This window comes from Falco naumanni, chromosome 1, assembly GCF_017639655.2.
Source record: "Falco naumanni isolate bFalNau1 chromosome 1, bFalNau1.pat, whole genome shotgun sequence".
Lineage (NCBI taxonomy): Eukaryota > Metazoa > Chordata > Aves > Falconiformes > Falconidae > Falco > Falco naumanni.
In genome coordinates this window covers 96,159,138-96,176,862 of record NC_054054.1, presented here as the reverse complement: position 1 = coordinate 96,176,862, position 17,725 = coordinate 96,159,138, and the positions used below count along the sequence as shown (strand labels likewise).

The following is a 17,725-nucleotide window of genomic DNA, read 5'->3' as shown; positions in this document are numbered from 1 at the left end:
ATCATTTCTTGATCTTCACTCTTGAAAAAGAAAGTGCTTAAGATGGACAAAAAGACCTAGCACCTAAGCTTGGCAAGATGTGATTTTTAGCTATTTTTAACCTAAGGAGGCACTCAGCCTAGGCTTGAGAACAATAATGCAGTCACCCTTTTGAGATTTACTGTAGCCAAGTCCCAACCTGGTAAGGAAGCGTGAGTTAAATAATTCTACTGATTTTCCTTCCTAATTTACAGCTGTACGGTTGCAAACAAAAGGAGAACAAGAGTGCCTACGACACTTCCAGGCAGGAGCACTGTAATCGGTTGTACCTGGGTGCTGACTGAGGGCTCAGAGCGCAGCTCGCCACGTCTTGCAGGGCACAGGACAGCGTCCGCTCACCGTGCGGGTCCGACGCCTGCAGCATTAATTATGAAACAAAACCGCCGAGCCCCAGCCATCCCAGCGAGCCGTCTGACCTCCCGGCTATTCCCGCAGCCGCCATCCCTCGGGACACGGAGGGCCTGGAGCACCGGGCACCGTCACACGAGCGAGGCAGACCAAGCACGCTCTGTGAGGGGCTCCGTGGCTGATGAAGGCCCTGCGCCTTTAGGAAGCACCCCTCGACCCCCTGCCCCCAGGCCGGGGACTGCCGCCACGGCCCCTCTCCTGCCCTGCCTCAGGCCTGGGGGCCGGTACGCTGTAACCCCACGGTGGGCTTCACAGAGACCCCCACACGGGCTCCCCTATAGCCCGAGGGGCCCTCACGGTGGGCTCCCCTATAGCCCCCCTGCCTCCTCCCCTCCCCAGGGCCGCCTCGCCGTGGGCAGCCCCAGCCCCTCCCAGACCACCTCGGGCTCATCCACCGGAGCACCCCACCACCACACCTCGGGCACCCTCCTCCTCTCAGGCGCGGGACCCCCCCCATCACTCCCAGCGCCCTTTGGTACCGCCCACCACCCCAGCGCCCCCCCTCGCCGCCCAGCCCCCTTGGTACGCCCCGCCCCGCGCTGCCGCCCCGCCCCCCCAGCAGGGGGCGCCGAGGGCGGTGCCCACCCCGGGCTGGGGCGACACGGCCGCGGCACTTCCGGTTGGCGGCGGCGGCGGCGGGAGGCGAGCGGGGCCGGGGCCGGGGGGAGCCGGGCCGGGGCCAGCCGGGCCGGGCCGGGTCGCGCCGCGATGGCGCTGGACGTGCGGCGCCTGGAGGCGCTGAGCCTGCAGGAGCTCAGCGCGCTGCTGGACGACGAGGAGCAGCTACAGGACATGGCCCGCGAGATGGAAGAGGTGAGGGGCGCCCGCCCAGCCCCGCTCCCGGGCCACGGCCTCCCCTCGGGCCGCCCCCCTCAGCCCGCCGGGGCGCTGCCCGCGGCTCCCCGCGGGTCCTCGGGGCTCGTTGTCCCGCCGCCTCCATTACCGCTGCCTGTTTGGGGGGTGTTAATGAGCGCCTCGGCCCCCCCGCCGCCCCCCGGCGCAGGTGGCTCCCTCCTCCCGGCCTTGCTTAAGCCGCTCGGCGGCCACGGCTCCGCCATGGAATGACCGGTGAATAAGGAGCCCCTGTGCTGCGGGAATCGCTGGTGCCCCTCTGCCTGCCCCTCTGCCTGTCCCCGTGCCTGCCCCTCTGCCTTTAGTTGCTGGCCCTGGGCAAGCAGGGGGTCTGTGCCCGGGCACTTCCCAGGGGGGGCTGAGGGCTCGCCGTGCTGAAAATGCTCCGTTTGTCCTCACTTAGGAGACACTGACAGGCCGGAGGTGGGCTCGGTTTTTCCCTTAATACAGCCCTTGTTTTGTGCCTTGGCCACGACGAAGGATTTTGTCAGGGTGAAGTCGATCCTGTTTGCGGTCTCGATCTCAGCTCAACTTTAATTCAAAGCATTATGAAAGCGATGTCTGTGTGCCCGGGTTGGTGTGCTGGGTGCAGTGAAGGCTCTCAGGCTCTCTGACGCTTGTTCTGCCGAGTTGAAATGCCTTTGTCAGTGTATCAGACTCTTAAGCCTTCCTCTTGGATCTGTGCTTATTAAAACAAAATAGAAGCCTGTTTTCTTCCTGCTGCTGTGGTTGTCTTTACTGGTTTTTCTATATACCAGTGGACACTGTGTTACAGTTCTGATACGAGACTGTTCTGGGTTTATTTGACCGCAAATGGGCCTGAAAGACTCTGAATTGAGTAGTCAGCTAACAAGAAAGATGATGAAACCATTTACATGAAAACTTTAAAGAAAAAAATGTGCTGGACTTGTCTGGATCTTGTATTTATGGAGTTTGTTTGGTTTTGGTTTTAAATTTGTTTTAAAATCATTTACATGAAAACTTTAAAGGAAAGAAATGTGCTGGACTTGTCTGGATCTTGTATTTCTTGAGTTTGGTTTTGTTTTTAAATTAGAGGACGAAAGCTTCAGGGGAAAAATGTGGCAATATATTCTTGACAAGGAAGCTTAGTTTATTAAGCAAAATCAATTGTAATTAGTTTCCCTCAAACTAAGATTCCTGCCCTTTTGGTACTTCCAAGGAAATTGTTGTGGATCACCTCAAACCAAATTGTCAAAGTATTATAGATGAAGAGGCCCACTGAAGGCTGAGACAATAAGGCATCTTAGGGAATTTGCTTGCTGCATTATGCAGAAATTTGTATTTTGAACTTTGTGTCAATAAATTTGCGAGAGGGGGGCGCGTTCATAATAGTTTTTCATATGAGCTTATATTTTGAGAACTTAAACTCCTGAAGAAACAGATACTGCTGCGATAAGTAAAACATGCAGAGATCTTAGAGGCACTGTGGTTTGCTGGGGGGCCGGAGTACCCTTCAGTATAAAAACTAAGTATTTAAGGGCTTAACTTTGTAAAGATATAAATGGGTGCAATATTGCTGGTGGTTTCAGTGTGACCTCTTGCAAGGTACATGAGCAGAAGGGCTCTTTTTTATTACTTATTTGCCAATACGTGTTTAAGACTGTAGGTCAGAAGTGACAGAAAACCTCATGACCTTAGTAGAAAAGATTCTCTCTCACTGCAGAGCTAGACCATATTCTCAATTTGACCCTCCGGTTTTCCTCTTTAGTTGGCAACAGAAGGCTTTTAAATTGTAGAGTAAAGTTCTCTGGGCCTGAGGGAGTATTTTGTGGTATTTGGAAAGTGTGGCTAGGTTTGAAGGTATTCAAGCTGTGTGGAAATACGGCTATGCTACTGTCTGGTATAATCCTCTTTTATTGCGTGTGGAGGCTTTTACTAGAGTCTGTTTGACTAGAAATGCATTTACCCACCTTGGAAGGAATTGGCCATGCTTGAATACTTCTTCCTCGTTTGGTTTTTGCCTTCGCTGAATTGTTTACTGCTTGAGTTTGTGCTACCGGGACCCGATTTTTGGCTCTGAAGCATGTGGCAGGAAGAGAGGGAGAGAGGGAAATCCTGAACCTTAAGGAGGAACCATGGTGACTTCCGTGCTCCTTCTGTAGGTCTTCTGTCGTCAGTCCGTACGTATCTAGGTTATTCCAAAGTCCTTACATTTGTAATATTGTTGTGGTATGCCAACTACATCACGATTCCTGAGTCACTTCTCAGAGGTCACTTGTATTTTCAGTTGTAAAGTTGGCTAAAGCTGATGATTCCATAATCAAAAAAACCTTTGTTCCCCTTGTTGCAAGGGAAACCCAGCTCAAAACCCAATGTTTTGTTCACAAAGAGGAGGATTTGGAAAACAGCTTGGCTTCCTTGCTAATAGCTAAAAATAGGCACCTTCCAGCCTTAAAGGGAATGTATTCCTGTGCGGCATTGGGGCAGGATTTGTATATGTCACTATGGCTGTGGGTGGATGTGTATATATCTCTCTCTGTATGTGCTCACGTGCATGTTCATATTTTTCTGGGGTAATGGGCATATACAGTGTCCTTCACACTGTATCCCCAGGTATGTGACAGTGGTGACAGTGCCATCAAAGAGCTCAGATACTGCTTTTTGTCTGTAAGGTTGTTTTCAAAGCCTCTGGGCTTTTAGCGCTTGAACAACGAACGTCTTGTCTGATAGAAAGAGGAAGGAAGCCAGTTGTCTGCTACTCCCAGTCTTTTAAAATTGAGGAGGGTTTTTTTAATTATCCTTTGAGGTTAATCTCTGTAGTACATCTACAGTATTCATCTTCATGAAATAAAAGTACGTTGTTTGTAAAAGTCAATCTTGGTGTGATAACTCTAAGCAGCACAGATGAGAGAACTTGTGACCCGACACTGGTAGTAGCTCAATGAATTTCGTCTGTGAAAATGAGTTTTCTTTTTATGTACTGGAACATCACTTCAGTAACAGTGCAACATTGTGTTACTGACCGCTAAGGTTCTACTGCCAAAAATTATTTGCTGTTCAAGACCTTAATTATATGAAATCAAGAAGTCAGAAATGTATTGCCTTCCTCTCATTCCAGGATTTTGGAGTACACTGGCATGCACAGAAGAGGCTTTCGAGCCTTGTCCTTTTCTCAAAAGCCAATTGAAAAGATCGGGCAGTGCAGGAAGTCCAAGTTAAAACACTGTGAATGCATGCCCAGTTTTCTTGGATTCCCACTCCTGTCCTAAAACCACATTGTGCAAGTGGTTATGTTCTTGTCTGCCAAACATGAAATTTAGTTACAAAGGTAGGCATTAGACTTGGTGACAACTGTAGGGTTTTTTCCCTATCCAGCTAAGCATCAAATGAGTAACCTGCTTGTATCTGATGAGTGCAAATTGCAGTTCTGGGTGTCTCTTCCCTCTGCAGTAAACGTTTAGGAATTGCAGCTTACCTTTCAACCTTTGTCATTTATAAATCTAATACTTATGTAATCAGAAGACCTAAATTTAGCAAATCTAATTACTTTGCAATATGTATTATTATTTATTACCGAACAGATGTTGTTAGAGAGGGTGTATTATCATTCACCAGTACTTGATGAAAAGCACTCTTAAATCTGCTTCTGTAAAAGGAGTCTCTATTCTCCCACTCTGCACCTGTCAGCTCCTGTTTCAGGGGTTAATTTGACACTCCAAATGTGTGTCGTTGTACTTCTGCAGTGTGACTGCATATTTTATTCCTAATTTGCAAGTTATGTGTAAGTAAAAGAGAAAATGCGGGAATGCTAAAGGCTAGAGCAAAACCAGAGAAACCTAAAACTAACATGGATGTACGCTATGTATAAAGCAATTAAAACGGTGCCACATAAAACTTCTTTTTATTTATAGCTCCTTAAGAGACTTTTTCTTGAAAGTACTGAGAGACTACTTGCCATGGTGCTTGCCAAAGCAAGCTTGTAATTATAGCAGCTTGTGATGGACTTTGTGGGTAGTTGGGATTTCAGTCACTCAGACTGCATCTCAGGAGGCAGTTCTGGGGATGTGCTTTTGCATGAACAGGAGTGACGCTTCTCAGACATTTTGCGCAAATAACTCTTGCTGCAAACCATTATTGTGGAGTAAATGATAAACAGTGGAAATGCTGCTAAGCTAGCACTAGCTTCTGGTTTAATTTTATCCAGCATTTTTCTTCCTTTTTTGAAAGTCGGATGAAATGAAGCTGTAGCTGATGAAAGTAGTAGAATCTCAATTCCCAAAGCAGTTCTTGCTGCCTGTTCTTAAAAGTGCTTATTAAATAAATCCTTGAGTAAAATGATTAAATTTATTTCTGTTAAACCCACTTTTAAGTATCTTAAGTTCTGAAGTGCTGCATAAAGCACGATTCTTGTCTGTAATAACTTCTGTGTGTCCATGGCTTCATTTTCTTGGCACAATTTGGTTTGAGTGTCAACTCTGTGGTGAGCAGTCCTCCTGCCATTCAAATCCCTTTATAAGCAGCTCAGTATTGTTGCCTCGTTTGTCCCGATCAGAATGCATAGCGAGAGCTTAGCAGTTTAAAAGAAAAAGAAAAAAAAAAAAAGCTTATGTTCTCTTTAATATTGTCGTGTCTCATTATGTCTTGTGATTCTGACTGGTATTTCTCATCTGTTTTCAGATTAATGTTTCCTGCTTGTTGAAGTGTTCATGACCTCAATAGTCTTGTTGGCAGTTCTGCTCGTCGCATGCTGTTTGCTTCTGTCTCTTAACTTTTTGTCATTGCACTTCCAGTAGGCAGGTGAACATCTGATGCGGTGGCACTTCCCTGCTAATACACATTTTTGTCGCATAACACATCTGACAATAAAATCACTTCTGTTGCATTTATTCCTTTCTTGGATGTTGTCTTGCGTTTGTGGAAAGCTGTGAATGGATGCTGAAAGCATGCTTTGTGCTGCATTGGTAATCTTAATAGACTCGTCATGCTGTACTGTGTCTTTGACCCTTGGATGATTTCGTAACTTTTTTTTTTTTGCTTTAAATTAGTCAATGTTTTTTGAAAGGTTTTTCTGTAGGGCTTTTTAGGCTAACTTCACAGTGTTTGCTTTTCTGATTAATTGAATGAACTTCCAAGTGCAATGGAGCAGCTGTAGAAGTGTATTATGTGGACCTTAACATCAGTGCCAGAAATTATTCTGGTTTGTAAAATCATGACTGTATTCAAGCTGCGTTGCTTTGGGATTATATCTGTTCTGTTTATTGTGAAATAGAATTCACTCATTCCGTAGACTTCAAACCTTTTTCAGATACATGAAGCACTTAAATGTCCTGAACAGGTGGATGGATCTTCACCAGCTCAAGTTTCATTAAACGTGATTCCTGCGTTTACTTTGTATTTGAGGAACTGATTCTTCTCATGGGTTTGAATAAGATTCAATTTCAGTTTCTCATCTCTTCAAGTGTCCTTTTTTTAAAGAAATTCGGCATAGACTAATGCTAGAAGTGAAGACTTCACAAGTGACATTTATTGGTCAATTCAAGTGTCAATCGTGTTTTTTCAACTTCTGTAGAAGAAATGTGCCCTTCTTAGAAGTGCTATAACATGGAAAAAGTTGAGCCACTAAATCTTGGTTATTTCAGGCACTATAACTTGAAGTGCGATCACGATAACTTTTTTCAGTATTAAAAGAAGTATTTTTAAAGCTTTTGCTTAAGTTTAGATTAGTCCATACTTGCTAGATATCAGATGCTAAGGACGGGAAAGGATGTCACTCAGCATTAGATGTAGGTAGTTCATAATACTGATTTCTTTTTATTATTTTTACGAATCAGGCACACATGTAATGCTAATATTGATTCATCTTTCCACATTTGAAATGATGTAAAAGTAAAGTTATTCAGAAAATGATTGTAGAAATTATGCATTTGCTTCCTACTTCCCCTCCCTAGTCCTGTTGAGAGACATTATGATACTTGAGGCAAGAAAGTTATTTAAAAATGGCATTTAAAAACACCACAAAAGCTTCATCTGACTTAAGGAAGCTTTTTCTGTTATTCCATCTGTTTACCTGGAGTTCTTGCTTCTCTTTATTATATATGATCTCAGTAAAAGGTTCCTTTTCCTGGGATTTGTGCTCTTGAAAGGTTTGTGTGTCCTGTCCCCTGGCTTTTTGCTCTCTAGAGGAAATGTACGCGTTCTTCATCCTGGAGAAAGATCAAAGTTCACTCATAGAACTGGTCTTCCTAGACTGACTGCGCAACTGCTTTGAAATGAGAATATCAGCCTTACAAGCAGTGAAAATACAATCACCAGATCAAATTGAAGTCGCTTGAAGGAGGGAGTTTGCTCATTAAAATGGTAAAAGAGGAGAGGCACCATAAATCTTTTTGCACACAATCTTCTTTGGCTGGCAGTTCAGAAGACAGCTAGTTAACAAAGCTTGTGGTGATGGCAGGTGATTCAGTAAGAAGCTGGATGCCAGTAATTAAGCTGTTAAATCCTGTGTATTTTAGTTCCGTTAATTGTTGGGGGAGAAAAAATGTGAAATAGGGGGACTTAGGCTTTCTGAAAGCAACATTCTTAACAGCTTTGGATCATATGAGAAGAAACAAATGGAAGGAACCAGTTTAAATGATTTTGCATTGGATTCAAAAGTGAGAAGAGAGGATTTTCTTTTTGTTCTTGGAAAGGATTCAAGTTGAACACAGGCACAGGGCTGGAAGCTTGTTTAGGCTTGATGTGAAAATCTTGAAGACAAAACAGTATTGCAAGTACAGTTTCTCTGATTTGCACAGTTTGGAATAGAATTTTATTTTGATTGATACAGGATTTAGGATTCAGCTTTATCCTTGACTTGATTTTTTTAAATTGTTTTAGCAAGAACAGGGTGAAGGAGAGTAAAACTTTGGTATTTGAAGAGCAAATAGCTGGGGACAAAGATGTGTTTAACCTTGAACCAATTTTGAATTTAGCGTATTAGTGTATAAATATTTCAGAATGAAGTAATCTCTTTCAAAGACACTGTTACTACCCTTGGAAAATATTTTTACCAGATGCACCCAGTTTTGTGCTCAGACTGCCAAGAACACCTGAATTCTGATCCTGTCCTTTTCTGGGGCTTTTAAATAGCTCGTTTGGGTTTTGTCTTTTCCTGTTTTTGAGGTGTGGCTCTCCCATATCCACCCGTGAGTGGGAAAGGAAGAAAGCCCTGTACTGTGTGTTTGCACTGGATTCAGTGCAACTGTCCGTAAAAAAGGTCTGTTCTGGCTAAACAGGGATGATACGGGCTAGAAGGGGCATGTTAAGGTAGGCGGTGACAAAAAGCGTACCAAATGTTTCGTTGATTTTTGAAGTCAGCTTAATCGAATCAGGCTGTTGTGCCATGGGAAAACTATCCCACTTGTTGATTCAGACTGAAAATCTTGAAATCAGATCCCTTGGTTTTGGGTTTTTTCCCTTTTGATGTCTGAATATTTTAATGAATTTAATGTGACAACCAGGGTGGACTTCCCCAAACGCTCAGCTTTCCCAAAGCTCGTGAAGGCTGGCTTGAGAAAATCACATGCGTGTGTGTGTATGAGCAAACTTAGAATCTTGCTGTATCATGGTTTTGTGAGAATTGTCATTTGTTCTTTAGGAACAGTGTCTTCAGGCTAGGGTGTGTTAAGCAGGAGGACTAAAATGGAAATCAAGCTTTTGGCATTGATCCAGGATTGATTTAACATAATTGGAGAAGAATATTCTGGAGAAGAAACAGTAATGATGCAGTCCTTGGGTTTTGCATTTTAATAAGGGATGACATTCTCCTGCAGTCTTATTGCATCTTACTGCTGGGATTCGAAGATGTTATTTTTTAAGAACAACTGTTGCGTTATCTGTCGGTGCTCATCATGGGTGAATGGTAAGGGTAGTGTGTGAGGTGGGGATGAAGAAGCATCTGTATGTTAAATAATGAGTAAAAATTCATACAAAGCACCTTCAGGTAGCAGGGCGTGAACGCAAAAATCTGATCTCACAAAGCTGTGACAGCCAGCAGGTCAGACGTCACGTAAATTTGCGACAAGAATTAGAAGAAGCTTGGGTGACATAAACTGCACTCCTCTGCCACTTAGCAGGAATTCCTGAATGCCCAGAGGCTGATTCCTACACAGTAACTGCTGCTGTGCCCCGCAGTCTGCCTCTTGCAGGCAGTTGGGTGCAGCAGTGACCCAGTTCTGGTCGGACAAAAGCTATTCTGCCAGTAGGAGCATTCACAGGCACCTCTGCCCCGGCTCAAAGGAGAGGGATTCTTAGGAGTCCTCACCCACATCACAAAATCTTCAAGTAATTATAATTTCCAGCTTGGAGAAGGAAATGGTTTCATGAGCTCTATGCAGCATGTGGGGAAGAACATGCAGGAAAGTGACTTCAGGTCAGTATTAATTCCTGTTTAGAAAGTGATTCATTCGCAGGTGCTCGAAACTAAAAGAAGAGATCCTTATTCTCAGTGCAATTCTTCTGAAAGTCTTTCCCTCATGAGCTGCAACAATCCGTTGTCATTTTAGATTATTTCAGCATGCTGTTTGCAGCATAGACCTTATTCCTTCTAGATTATACACTAGTAAAATAGCGTATTAGTAGAGCAGTAAAAATACAGGTTGTGAGAAAGGATTTTGTGTAGCAGAAAATAGAGATCATGGGGAAATGAGCTCAGCTGAAGCTGACCATACCCACCGGCACAGTAGACATTCCCACTGTTCATAAAAACTCCAAAAGTATTGTTACTAGCTGCAGGTCCATTACCATAGTGCTAATTCTTACAGAGAGCTTACTTTTGTTGTTTATTTAGAAGTTTTGAAATTTTCATATGGTCTAAATAACTGTTCATCTTGCTTAATATTTTCACTGTCATTTCACTTATTTTACTTTTTTTTTTTTTCTTCTTTCCCAAGGCCCAGAATGTTCAACACATCAAGGACATGACTCTTGCCAGCAACCGCAGTCTGGCAGAAGGCAATCTTTTGTACCAGCCAAAGTTGGAATCTTTGAAATCAAATTTGACTGAAAAATATAGAGAGCTGCAAGTTCTTTTTGAAGCATACCAGATAAAGAAAACAAAACTAGGTAACATTTTCTGTTGACAGTTACAATTTGCTGTTTCCTAAGTGAATGTAAATCTGTTGCATGGGTTTTGGTGTCTCATGTTAGCTGTGTGAATTAGTGTACAAAATGACATTTCGTTTTAGTGTAGTTCTGAAGTAGATCGTTCTTCTAATGGTTTAGTACCTGTTCTTATTCTATAGTTATGATACTTATTCTAATGAATAAATGTCTGTTAGACCTAGTAACAGATACTGTGGGTTCTTTCTGTTACTGTGTGGTTACCTACCTATTGTTGACCTACTCTTCTCTAAATGATCACATTAATTTACCTTGCTAAAAACCAAAACATAATTTCCATTTTCAGTGGTTAATCATAAACAGACTATTGCGTTTAAATTTCTGATTTCATACTGAATCATGCAGTACTGTACATCTGATACTGCACTTGCTGAAATGCTTTGTCTTTCAGTATTATAAATACATCATTGTAATTAAATTTCAGCTTTTAGCACGCTGGCAATATTCCTGAACTGCTTAATATATTTTCTTACTGTAGATCATCCTGTCTAGATCAATGGAGTATGCTAGTTGTACATACGTGCCTTAAGAAATTTTTGTGCTTGCTGTAGTATTTTTTGTGTAGCTTCAGTTAAAGTCACTTACAGCTGGCTGTCATTTACTGTTCTTTTCATGCCATTACAGACAGACAATCCAGTAATGCTTCACTGGAGACACTGCTAGCGCTGCTTCAGACAGAGGGGGCTAAAATTGAGGAAGACACGGAGGTAATGATAGTACACTTCAATTTTGGCACTTACACTCTTTACCAAAGACTTCCCGTGTACATAGCTGCAGTGCAGTGTTGAACATGTAATAGATTAAAGGGATATTTTTAAGAATATATCTGGTCTTTGCTGTGAACTTCAATGAACAGCCATTTGGTTTCAGCGAGGATTTTTTTTTTATCTGAGTGATTTTTTGCTCTTAACATCTTTGAAGTTTGAGAGGAGATGCTCTTTTTCAGAAAAGAAAGCCAAATCCTTTCAGTTCCTTGCCATTGCCTTCAAACTCACAGTGCACAAATGTGGAATTATTTTTTTTTAATGGTGTTTGCCTGGTATACGTATGAATCCATTACAAATGTTAATTAGTAACCTAATGAAAAACTGTGCCTGCGCTGTTTTTTCTCCCAGCATTTCCAGTGAAATATTCCACTATGATGTCAACATATCTGTCTAGGTGCCAGTGGTCACCACTCACTGTCATACCAGTGCTTGATGGGTTGGTCTGTTTTCAGAATAATGGAGATGTTTGGTTTTGTTTGCTGATTTCCCTCTAGAACATTTTCTATAACTGTATCAAGGGAAAAAATCTGCTTATTGGCCTTGAGTTGTGATCACAAAAAGACATTCCCAGGACAGGTTGAATTTTGTGATTATATGTATGGTCATCTCTCTTAATTATTAAACACCATTTACCCACAGCCACAAGTAAGCGTGAGTATTAAACCTGGCTTAGCAATAATCTGCCTCTACTGAGCCTTGCAGAGTTCTCACTGTTTCTGTTGGCACTGCAAGCAGTACTGAGCTGTAATTCAGCTTAGCTGGCAATCTGGAAAGCTGTTAAACTTCATTTGTTCCCATCTCTGACGATCAGGGGAATGTTCAGAGCTGGACTCAGATGTTCTTACTGCTGTTTTTTTCAGTATAAATTTAAGCAAAAATGATATTTAACTCCCAGTGCTTCTGAGTAATAACTAACTCAAAATGCTGCTCAGAATTCTTAGCATGCCAGTCATCTTCCGTATGCAAGCCGGAAAATCACAGGCAAAATTATGCTATTTTTAGGATATAAGCCATTTAGATTCTCTTGCAGTATGCCATTTTCTAAGAGATTGTTCCATATTTGACAGAATATGGCAGAAAAATTTCTTGATGGTGAAATACCACTGGATTCCTTCATTGACGAGTACCAGAGCAAGCGTAAACTGGCTCACCTGCGACGCGTAAAGATTGAGAAGCTCCAAGAAATGGTGCTGAAGGGACAGAGACTTCCGCAGGTTCAGCCACAGGCTCAGCTGAGAGCACCTGAGACAACACCAGCACCTCAAGATTCCTACACTTCAGATGCAAACACTCCTCCTTCAGTCGTGCCCCGACGAATACCACCCCCTCCACCTTCTTCAGTCCCAGCAGGACGCTTTCCTACTCCGTTTACTGCAGCCATGAGTTCAGGACCAGCTCTTTCTTATCCAGGTGCTCCGTATCCTCCTCTCCCACCTCGACCGGGAGTTCAGTCTGCAAGTCAAATGCCACAGCCAGGATACTCATCTCAGTTTGTACCACAGTATCCTCCAGCTCTTCCCCAAAGACCACCTCGCCTTCCACCACATCCTGGCTTTATCCTCCAGTGAATATTTTGGTGCGCCTAACGTGTATTGGTGCTTCTATTTCCTTTCTCTCCCCATCAGAGACTTAATGTAGGCAATGGAAAGCCTCTGTATTTTGCACAACGGAGTACAAAATTCGGGCTGTGGCACAGAGGTTTGCCATTGTGTTTGGTAAATGTGATTATTTTTGTTTTCAAATATCAGTGACAACAAGGTTTTTCTAGGAAGGTGATAGGGTCTAGATTTTGTAAATCCATCAAATTGTGAAACAACGTACAGTGGATTTCCTGACATTAAAAATTGAATCAGACCGAATTCTTTAGTGATGGCAAATCAGCATCCTTGTCTGTTTTGATGTATTCCCATCGCAGCTGGATGTGTGTGTGGCAAACGGGGAACTATTTGTGTCTCTAAAGAATTCTCTATTGGTGCCGGTGGTTGGGTAGTAACAACCATATTTGAATACTGGGCAAAGGTTGCAATGGACGGCATCAGCATCCTTTACAGCATGCCCAGACAATGGCATTCGTGGCCAGGTGCACAACATTTTCAGAGCTAGCTGAGCTGAAACTCTTGTCAGAAAATGTTGTATGGTTTTTAGACAGTAAAAGTTACAAGAGTTTCATTTCTACATTTCAGTTGTTTCCACGGACTTTTCGTAATAAAAGTATACACTCTTTCCACTCCTAAATAGCTTGATACCCTGAAAGTCCTGGTCTCTTGAAATTAAACTAAACTGTTTATAGAGCCAGTTTAGAGTTTTATAGAAACTACCAGGCATTTTTATTTTCTTGCCTATTAAGATTCTTTCTTACAGTTTGGGTTTTTTTCCTTTTCCACACCTTGGATACAGAAGTCTCTTTTTGTTTTTTTTTTTTACACAGGTGCTTAGCTTTTGATATCATGTGATTCAAGGAATCTAGCCAGGGTATTTTCTTAATCAAATACTGGGGTTTTCACATCATGTAATTGCCCACTTGAAGCTCCACAATTTCATTTTATGCCTCAAACTCAATCTCTTGCTTGGCAGAACTATTTTTAACTTCCCCATTTCCTTTAGTTTTGCAGGTTTTGGCATGCGTATCTTTGTGGAATTTGCAGTTAACGTTTCTCTGCAAGCAGGCAAAACAGAAAAGCTTTTTCAGCTCCAGGGTGGCTGTTTGCATCTTACATAATCCATTATTGACTTATGCCACTGGAGCGGGAGGCTTTTTAGGGGAGCTCAGACTTCATTCTTAGTATGATTCTTGAGGCCGAAGGTGCAGACACGTGCTGGTGTTTTAACCTAGCATTGGGGGAGGCAAATCTTAACAATTTTTGCTTGAGCAGAATGTGTCCATCAATTTATTATTGATCAGTCCAGAATCTGTCATAGCCCCTGCATTATTTCAAAACATTTTCATATCATTGTCCTGGAATGCACTGCATTGTTTGGAAGTCTGTACTACAAACAGCATCAGTCAGAATAGAATATTTATTTTTATGTTTACGTAAGGCCCTTGACTGTCCCTTAATCATTTCCTCTGGAGTGTGATGGTTGCTAGCAAATACTAATCTCAAATTATGCTCGTAACAGGAAGCTCTCTATTCTGAAAATAGAGTTATTTGGCTTGTTTTGCCTTCTGAAGACAAAGGGCAGAAGGTTGGTCAGCGTTACTGGTGTCTGAACCAATCTCCCTGTGTAAGTCTGGAAAGTTTCTATAGATGGGGTATTTTGTGAAGCAGTGTGCATTGGATTTGTTTGCAAAGTGTGTTTTTTCTGTAATCTAGTGATGGTACAGGATGTTTTTTTTTTTAAATAGTGTAATATCTTTTCTTGGTATTATTTTCTCACTGAAGCTTTGTATAAGCATGGTTAATTATTAGTTTCAAAGTAATTTTGCTGTGCTGTTAGTGCTGGTATTTGGATGGCAGCTGTTGTACCTGAATGCTAAACATAAGTCTGCTGTAGAAATGATTTGTGTCCTAGAAAGAATTAAAGTGGTTGGGGGCTACCAGAGTACAGAGGTTGGTGACTGAGTACAGAAATTTGTACTTTGAGCCTGCTACACAAAAACTCTAAAACACTCTCAAATCAGTTTTGCTAATGTTTAATAAAAACAACCAGGTATATTTTACACTTATCAAGTGCCAACTTTTTTTCCGAGGGTTGCAAATCCTCAGAAGTGATGGAGGTGATAGATAAGTGTATTGTGAATTTGCACTGCATTTTATGTATCTAACTTTATTGGTATTCATAGTCCAAAAATATTTTTACTACTTGTTAAATTTTCTGTCTTTTGGTAACTTTTGTGATAACATGACCTTTCAGGGATACTTTATCTAGAAACAAACTCTTGTGCAAACTAAATACAGACAAAGCTAATGCAATTTTTCTGTCTGAAAGCAAAACAATGCATTATTGCATATGCATGTGGCTGATGTGCCTTAGGATCACTACTTGTGATTGTTAATACTAGGATATTAGCATTTTTATCATTTGAATGGCCATTGCTTAACTCTAAGGGCTCTTCAAGAGCACTTTGTTTTAGGAAAAAAAAATCACCCTCATACTTCAGAAAAAACAAAGGCTGTATCTGCTATTTGTAAGCTTATAGTTGCCTTCACTGATGGAGAAGTTTGAACATAGATGATGTAACTAATATGATGTTTCAGTTATAGCAATCTCATAACTGAAATCCAGCTGCTCATGGAAAACGTTTTGCCATTAATCGTGTGTGTGTGCGCACAAATTGTAAATACATTCTTGACTGCTGGTAATGTTTAAGTGTAAAGGAGAAAGATGACTGTGGAAAGCTGTTTACATCCTTTCAGAAACAAACTTTACAAAACACTAACCTGAACGAGTTGGGCAAGAGGTGTGTCAGTGCTTTCAACCTGTTGCCCTTCAGCAGCTTCTCCTGTTCTGTTATAGCTAATAAATGAATTCTGCTATGGCTAGGATGTTTAGAATCGTACTAATTTGCACTGTTTATAAGATAGTGAGATTAAAATGCCATAGGCAAGCTGAGACTTGAGAGGGGGTGGCTAAGTATGCTTGCCAAAATATATATATTATAACGTTGTCTTGAGGATTTTTAATGTCTGCTGCAAATAGCATATACTTTCCCAAAGCAATTGGAGCGGAGAAAAATCTTTTAAATATGATGTGTAACATGGCTTTTAGAGTGTTGGTAGCATTGAAAATGCTCTCTTTGGATGGCGTTACTTTTGCCAGTCTTTTGTACACGGTTTTGTAAGTTATGACTAACTCAGTTGTATGTGGTTAGGTGGTTGGTTTGATGATCAGCATGGAGCAGTATAAGTCAAGGATGAGTTTCACTGCACTTCAGTGCTGTCTCCTAGAGGAAGCAGAGTTGGTTGTTCTAGCCCAGCTGATCCACACAGGTCACCTTTCCACCAGTGACCCTGGAGGGACTATATAGAAGATAAGCTTTCGTGTGATGCCAGGAGGTGGTCCTGGGCACAGTCCTGTCATGGGTAACCATTATGTTTAGTGCCCCAACTTCTTCAACCTCAGGCTTGACCTCTTTGGGGACTTCTCTGCCCTCTCATACTGGAATAATGATTTAGATACAGAGCTCAAACCGACAATTCCTTTAGCCTGAATATAGAGCTACTTGGCAAATGTTGAGTTCAGAGGAGGTAGGGTTGTCCTGCACCTGAATGGTTCCTCTGTGTAATCCTGGACAGTCTAATAAAGGGGCAATTTTATATGCCTAGCAAGTTGTGAAACATACAGTGGATTTGTTTGCATAAGTCTTTCTGTAATCTACTGTGGTCTGATTTTAAATAAAATAGCATATCTCTCTTGGTGTTGTGTCCCCGTTGTGGCTTCATTTAATTATGGTGGAGCTGTGTTACTGTTTTTCCGTACTAATGGTGGGGTTTTATGTGGCAACATAAAATGCTGTAGGTGATCGTAAAACATAAATTTGCGAGAAGATAACTATTTTTATTCATGGGGAATCTGTTGGCGATGCTTTTGGTGACTGGAGAATGTAGCTGATACAGGGTAGGTGTGCTCAGAGCAGACCCTGCACATTGTAATCGTGGCATCGAGGTGGGTGGGCTGTCTTGCCAGGTGAATCCTTTCGCTTTTGTTTTGCTTTCCTACAGTTGGCTGGAATAGTGGAAGCATTCAGGATTTTCCCTGGAAAAGCTGAAGGAAGGGGGAAAGCCACTTTCATTTGTTAAAAGGAAAAACTTCGATTTCAGCCAAGATGAGTTAGGAGAAATGAGTCAACCAAAGTTATTTAGGAATATGAGTCAGAGGGCAGAAAAGACCTGATGTAATTTTCTATCTATAACACTTTAATAGCAATGTGAAATACAAGTCCCACTGCAGAAGCACTGATAGTATGTGGAAGAAAATCCATTTTTCAGTTGTTTCTTGATACATTCTGTTTGCGGTGGCTGCAGAGATTTGATAACCTTCTGTTGATGCAGAAATAGGAAAGTACAGACGAGGAAAACTTGCTGTGCTGACTCAGTGCAGGTGGGCGAGGGAAGGAGACGGCGTTATGTAAAACCTGCTGTTCCTTAACTTGGCTCTTCTCAGAATTTGCAGCAACGCCTGTGTTTTGCAGCTTGAAGTTTTGTGTGCACCTTCTGCAAGCACCTGTTCTAAAAGTGGGGTTTGGAGGGCCCGTTCCTGTGGCTCCCGTGCACCAGGAGATCGTTCTGGGTGGGATCATTCCCTGTGCAAAGGAGAGAGAACCCGTTATGGCCAGACCCTGCTTGGTAGGGGACTCATGTGGCAGTTGTGTAATGGGAAACAAATAAAAAAGCAAAGTAACAAAAAAGGTGAGTGGTGAGTCAGTGACACGTCATCTTCGCTTGTCCCTTTCTCTGAAGAAGCTGTCTTCAGAGGCCATCCAAGCCTCCGCAGATCCTTCAGTAGCACTTGTTACTGTAATTTGAGTCGTCTTCTGGTTGTATATGAACCCTGATACAAGTCTTTTACAGGTATGTCTGTTGACCTCTCCGAGACTT

The 17,725-nt window shown here is 42.2% G+C and overlaps 1 protein-coding gene across 3 annotated transcripts; it reads left to right on the top strand.

Annotated features, from left to right (window-relative positions):
• The first annotated feature begins 1,077 nt into the window (after positions 1 to 1,077).
• Positions 1,078 to 16,544, top strand: VPS37B (VPS37B subunit of ESCRT-I). 3 transcript variants are annotated; one of them, XM_040610405.1, is made up of 6 exons: positions 1,154 to 1,260; positions 4,379 to 4,588; positions 5,938 to 9,670; positions 10,191 to 10,362; positions 11,044 to 11,126; positions 12,254 to 16,544. In XM_040610405.1, the coding sequence occupies exons 4-6, from the start codon at positions 10,218 to 10,220 to the stop codon at positions 12,752 to 12,754; spliced, it is 729 nt and encodes a 242-aa protein (XP_040466339.1). In that variant the 5' UTR covers positions 1,154 to 1,260; positions 4,379 to 4,588; positions 5,938 to 9,670; positions 10,191 to 10,217; the 3' UTR covers positions 12,755 to 16,544. The 3 variants fall into 3 exon arrangements, with proteins under 3 accessions (XP_040466333.1, XP_040466347.1, XP_040466339.1); XM_040610413.1 differs by lacking the exon at positions 4,379 to 4,588 and having other exon boundaries at positions 1,147 to 1,260; XM_040610399.1 differs by lacking the exons at positions 4,379 to 4,588; positions 5,938 to 9,670 and having other exon boundaries at positions 1,078 to 1,260.
• Positions 16,545 to 17,725: the final 1,181 nt, after the last annotated feature.

Coding starts and splice junctions, on each gene's coding strand:
- VPS37B (XM_040610399.1), top strand. CDS start 1,156: ATGGCGCTGGACGTGCGGCGCCTGGAGGCGCTGAGCCTGCAGGAGCTC. Junction 10,363..11,043: donor GATAAAGAAAACAAAACTAG/GTAACATTTTCT, acceptor ATGCCATTACAG/ACAGACAATCCAGTAATGCT. Junction 11,127..12,253: donor AAATTGAGGAAGACACGGAG/GTAATGATAGTA, acceptor CATATTTGACAG/AATATGGCAGAAAAATTTCT.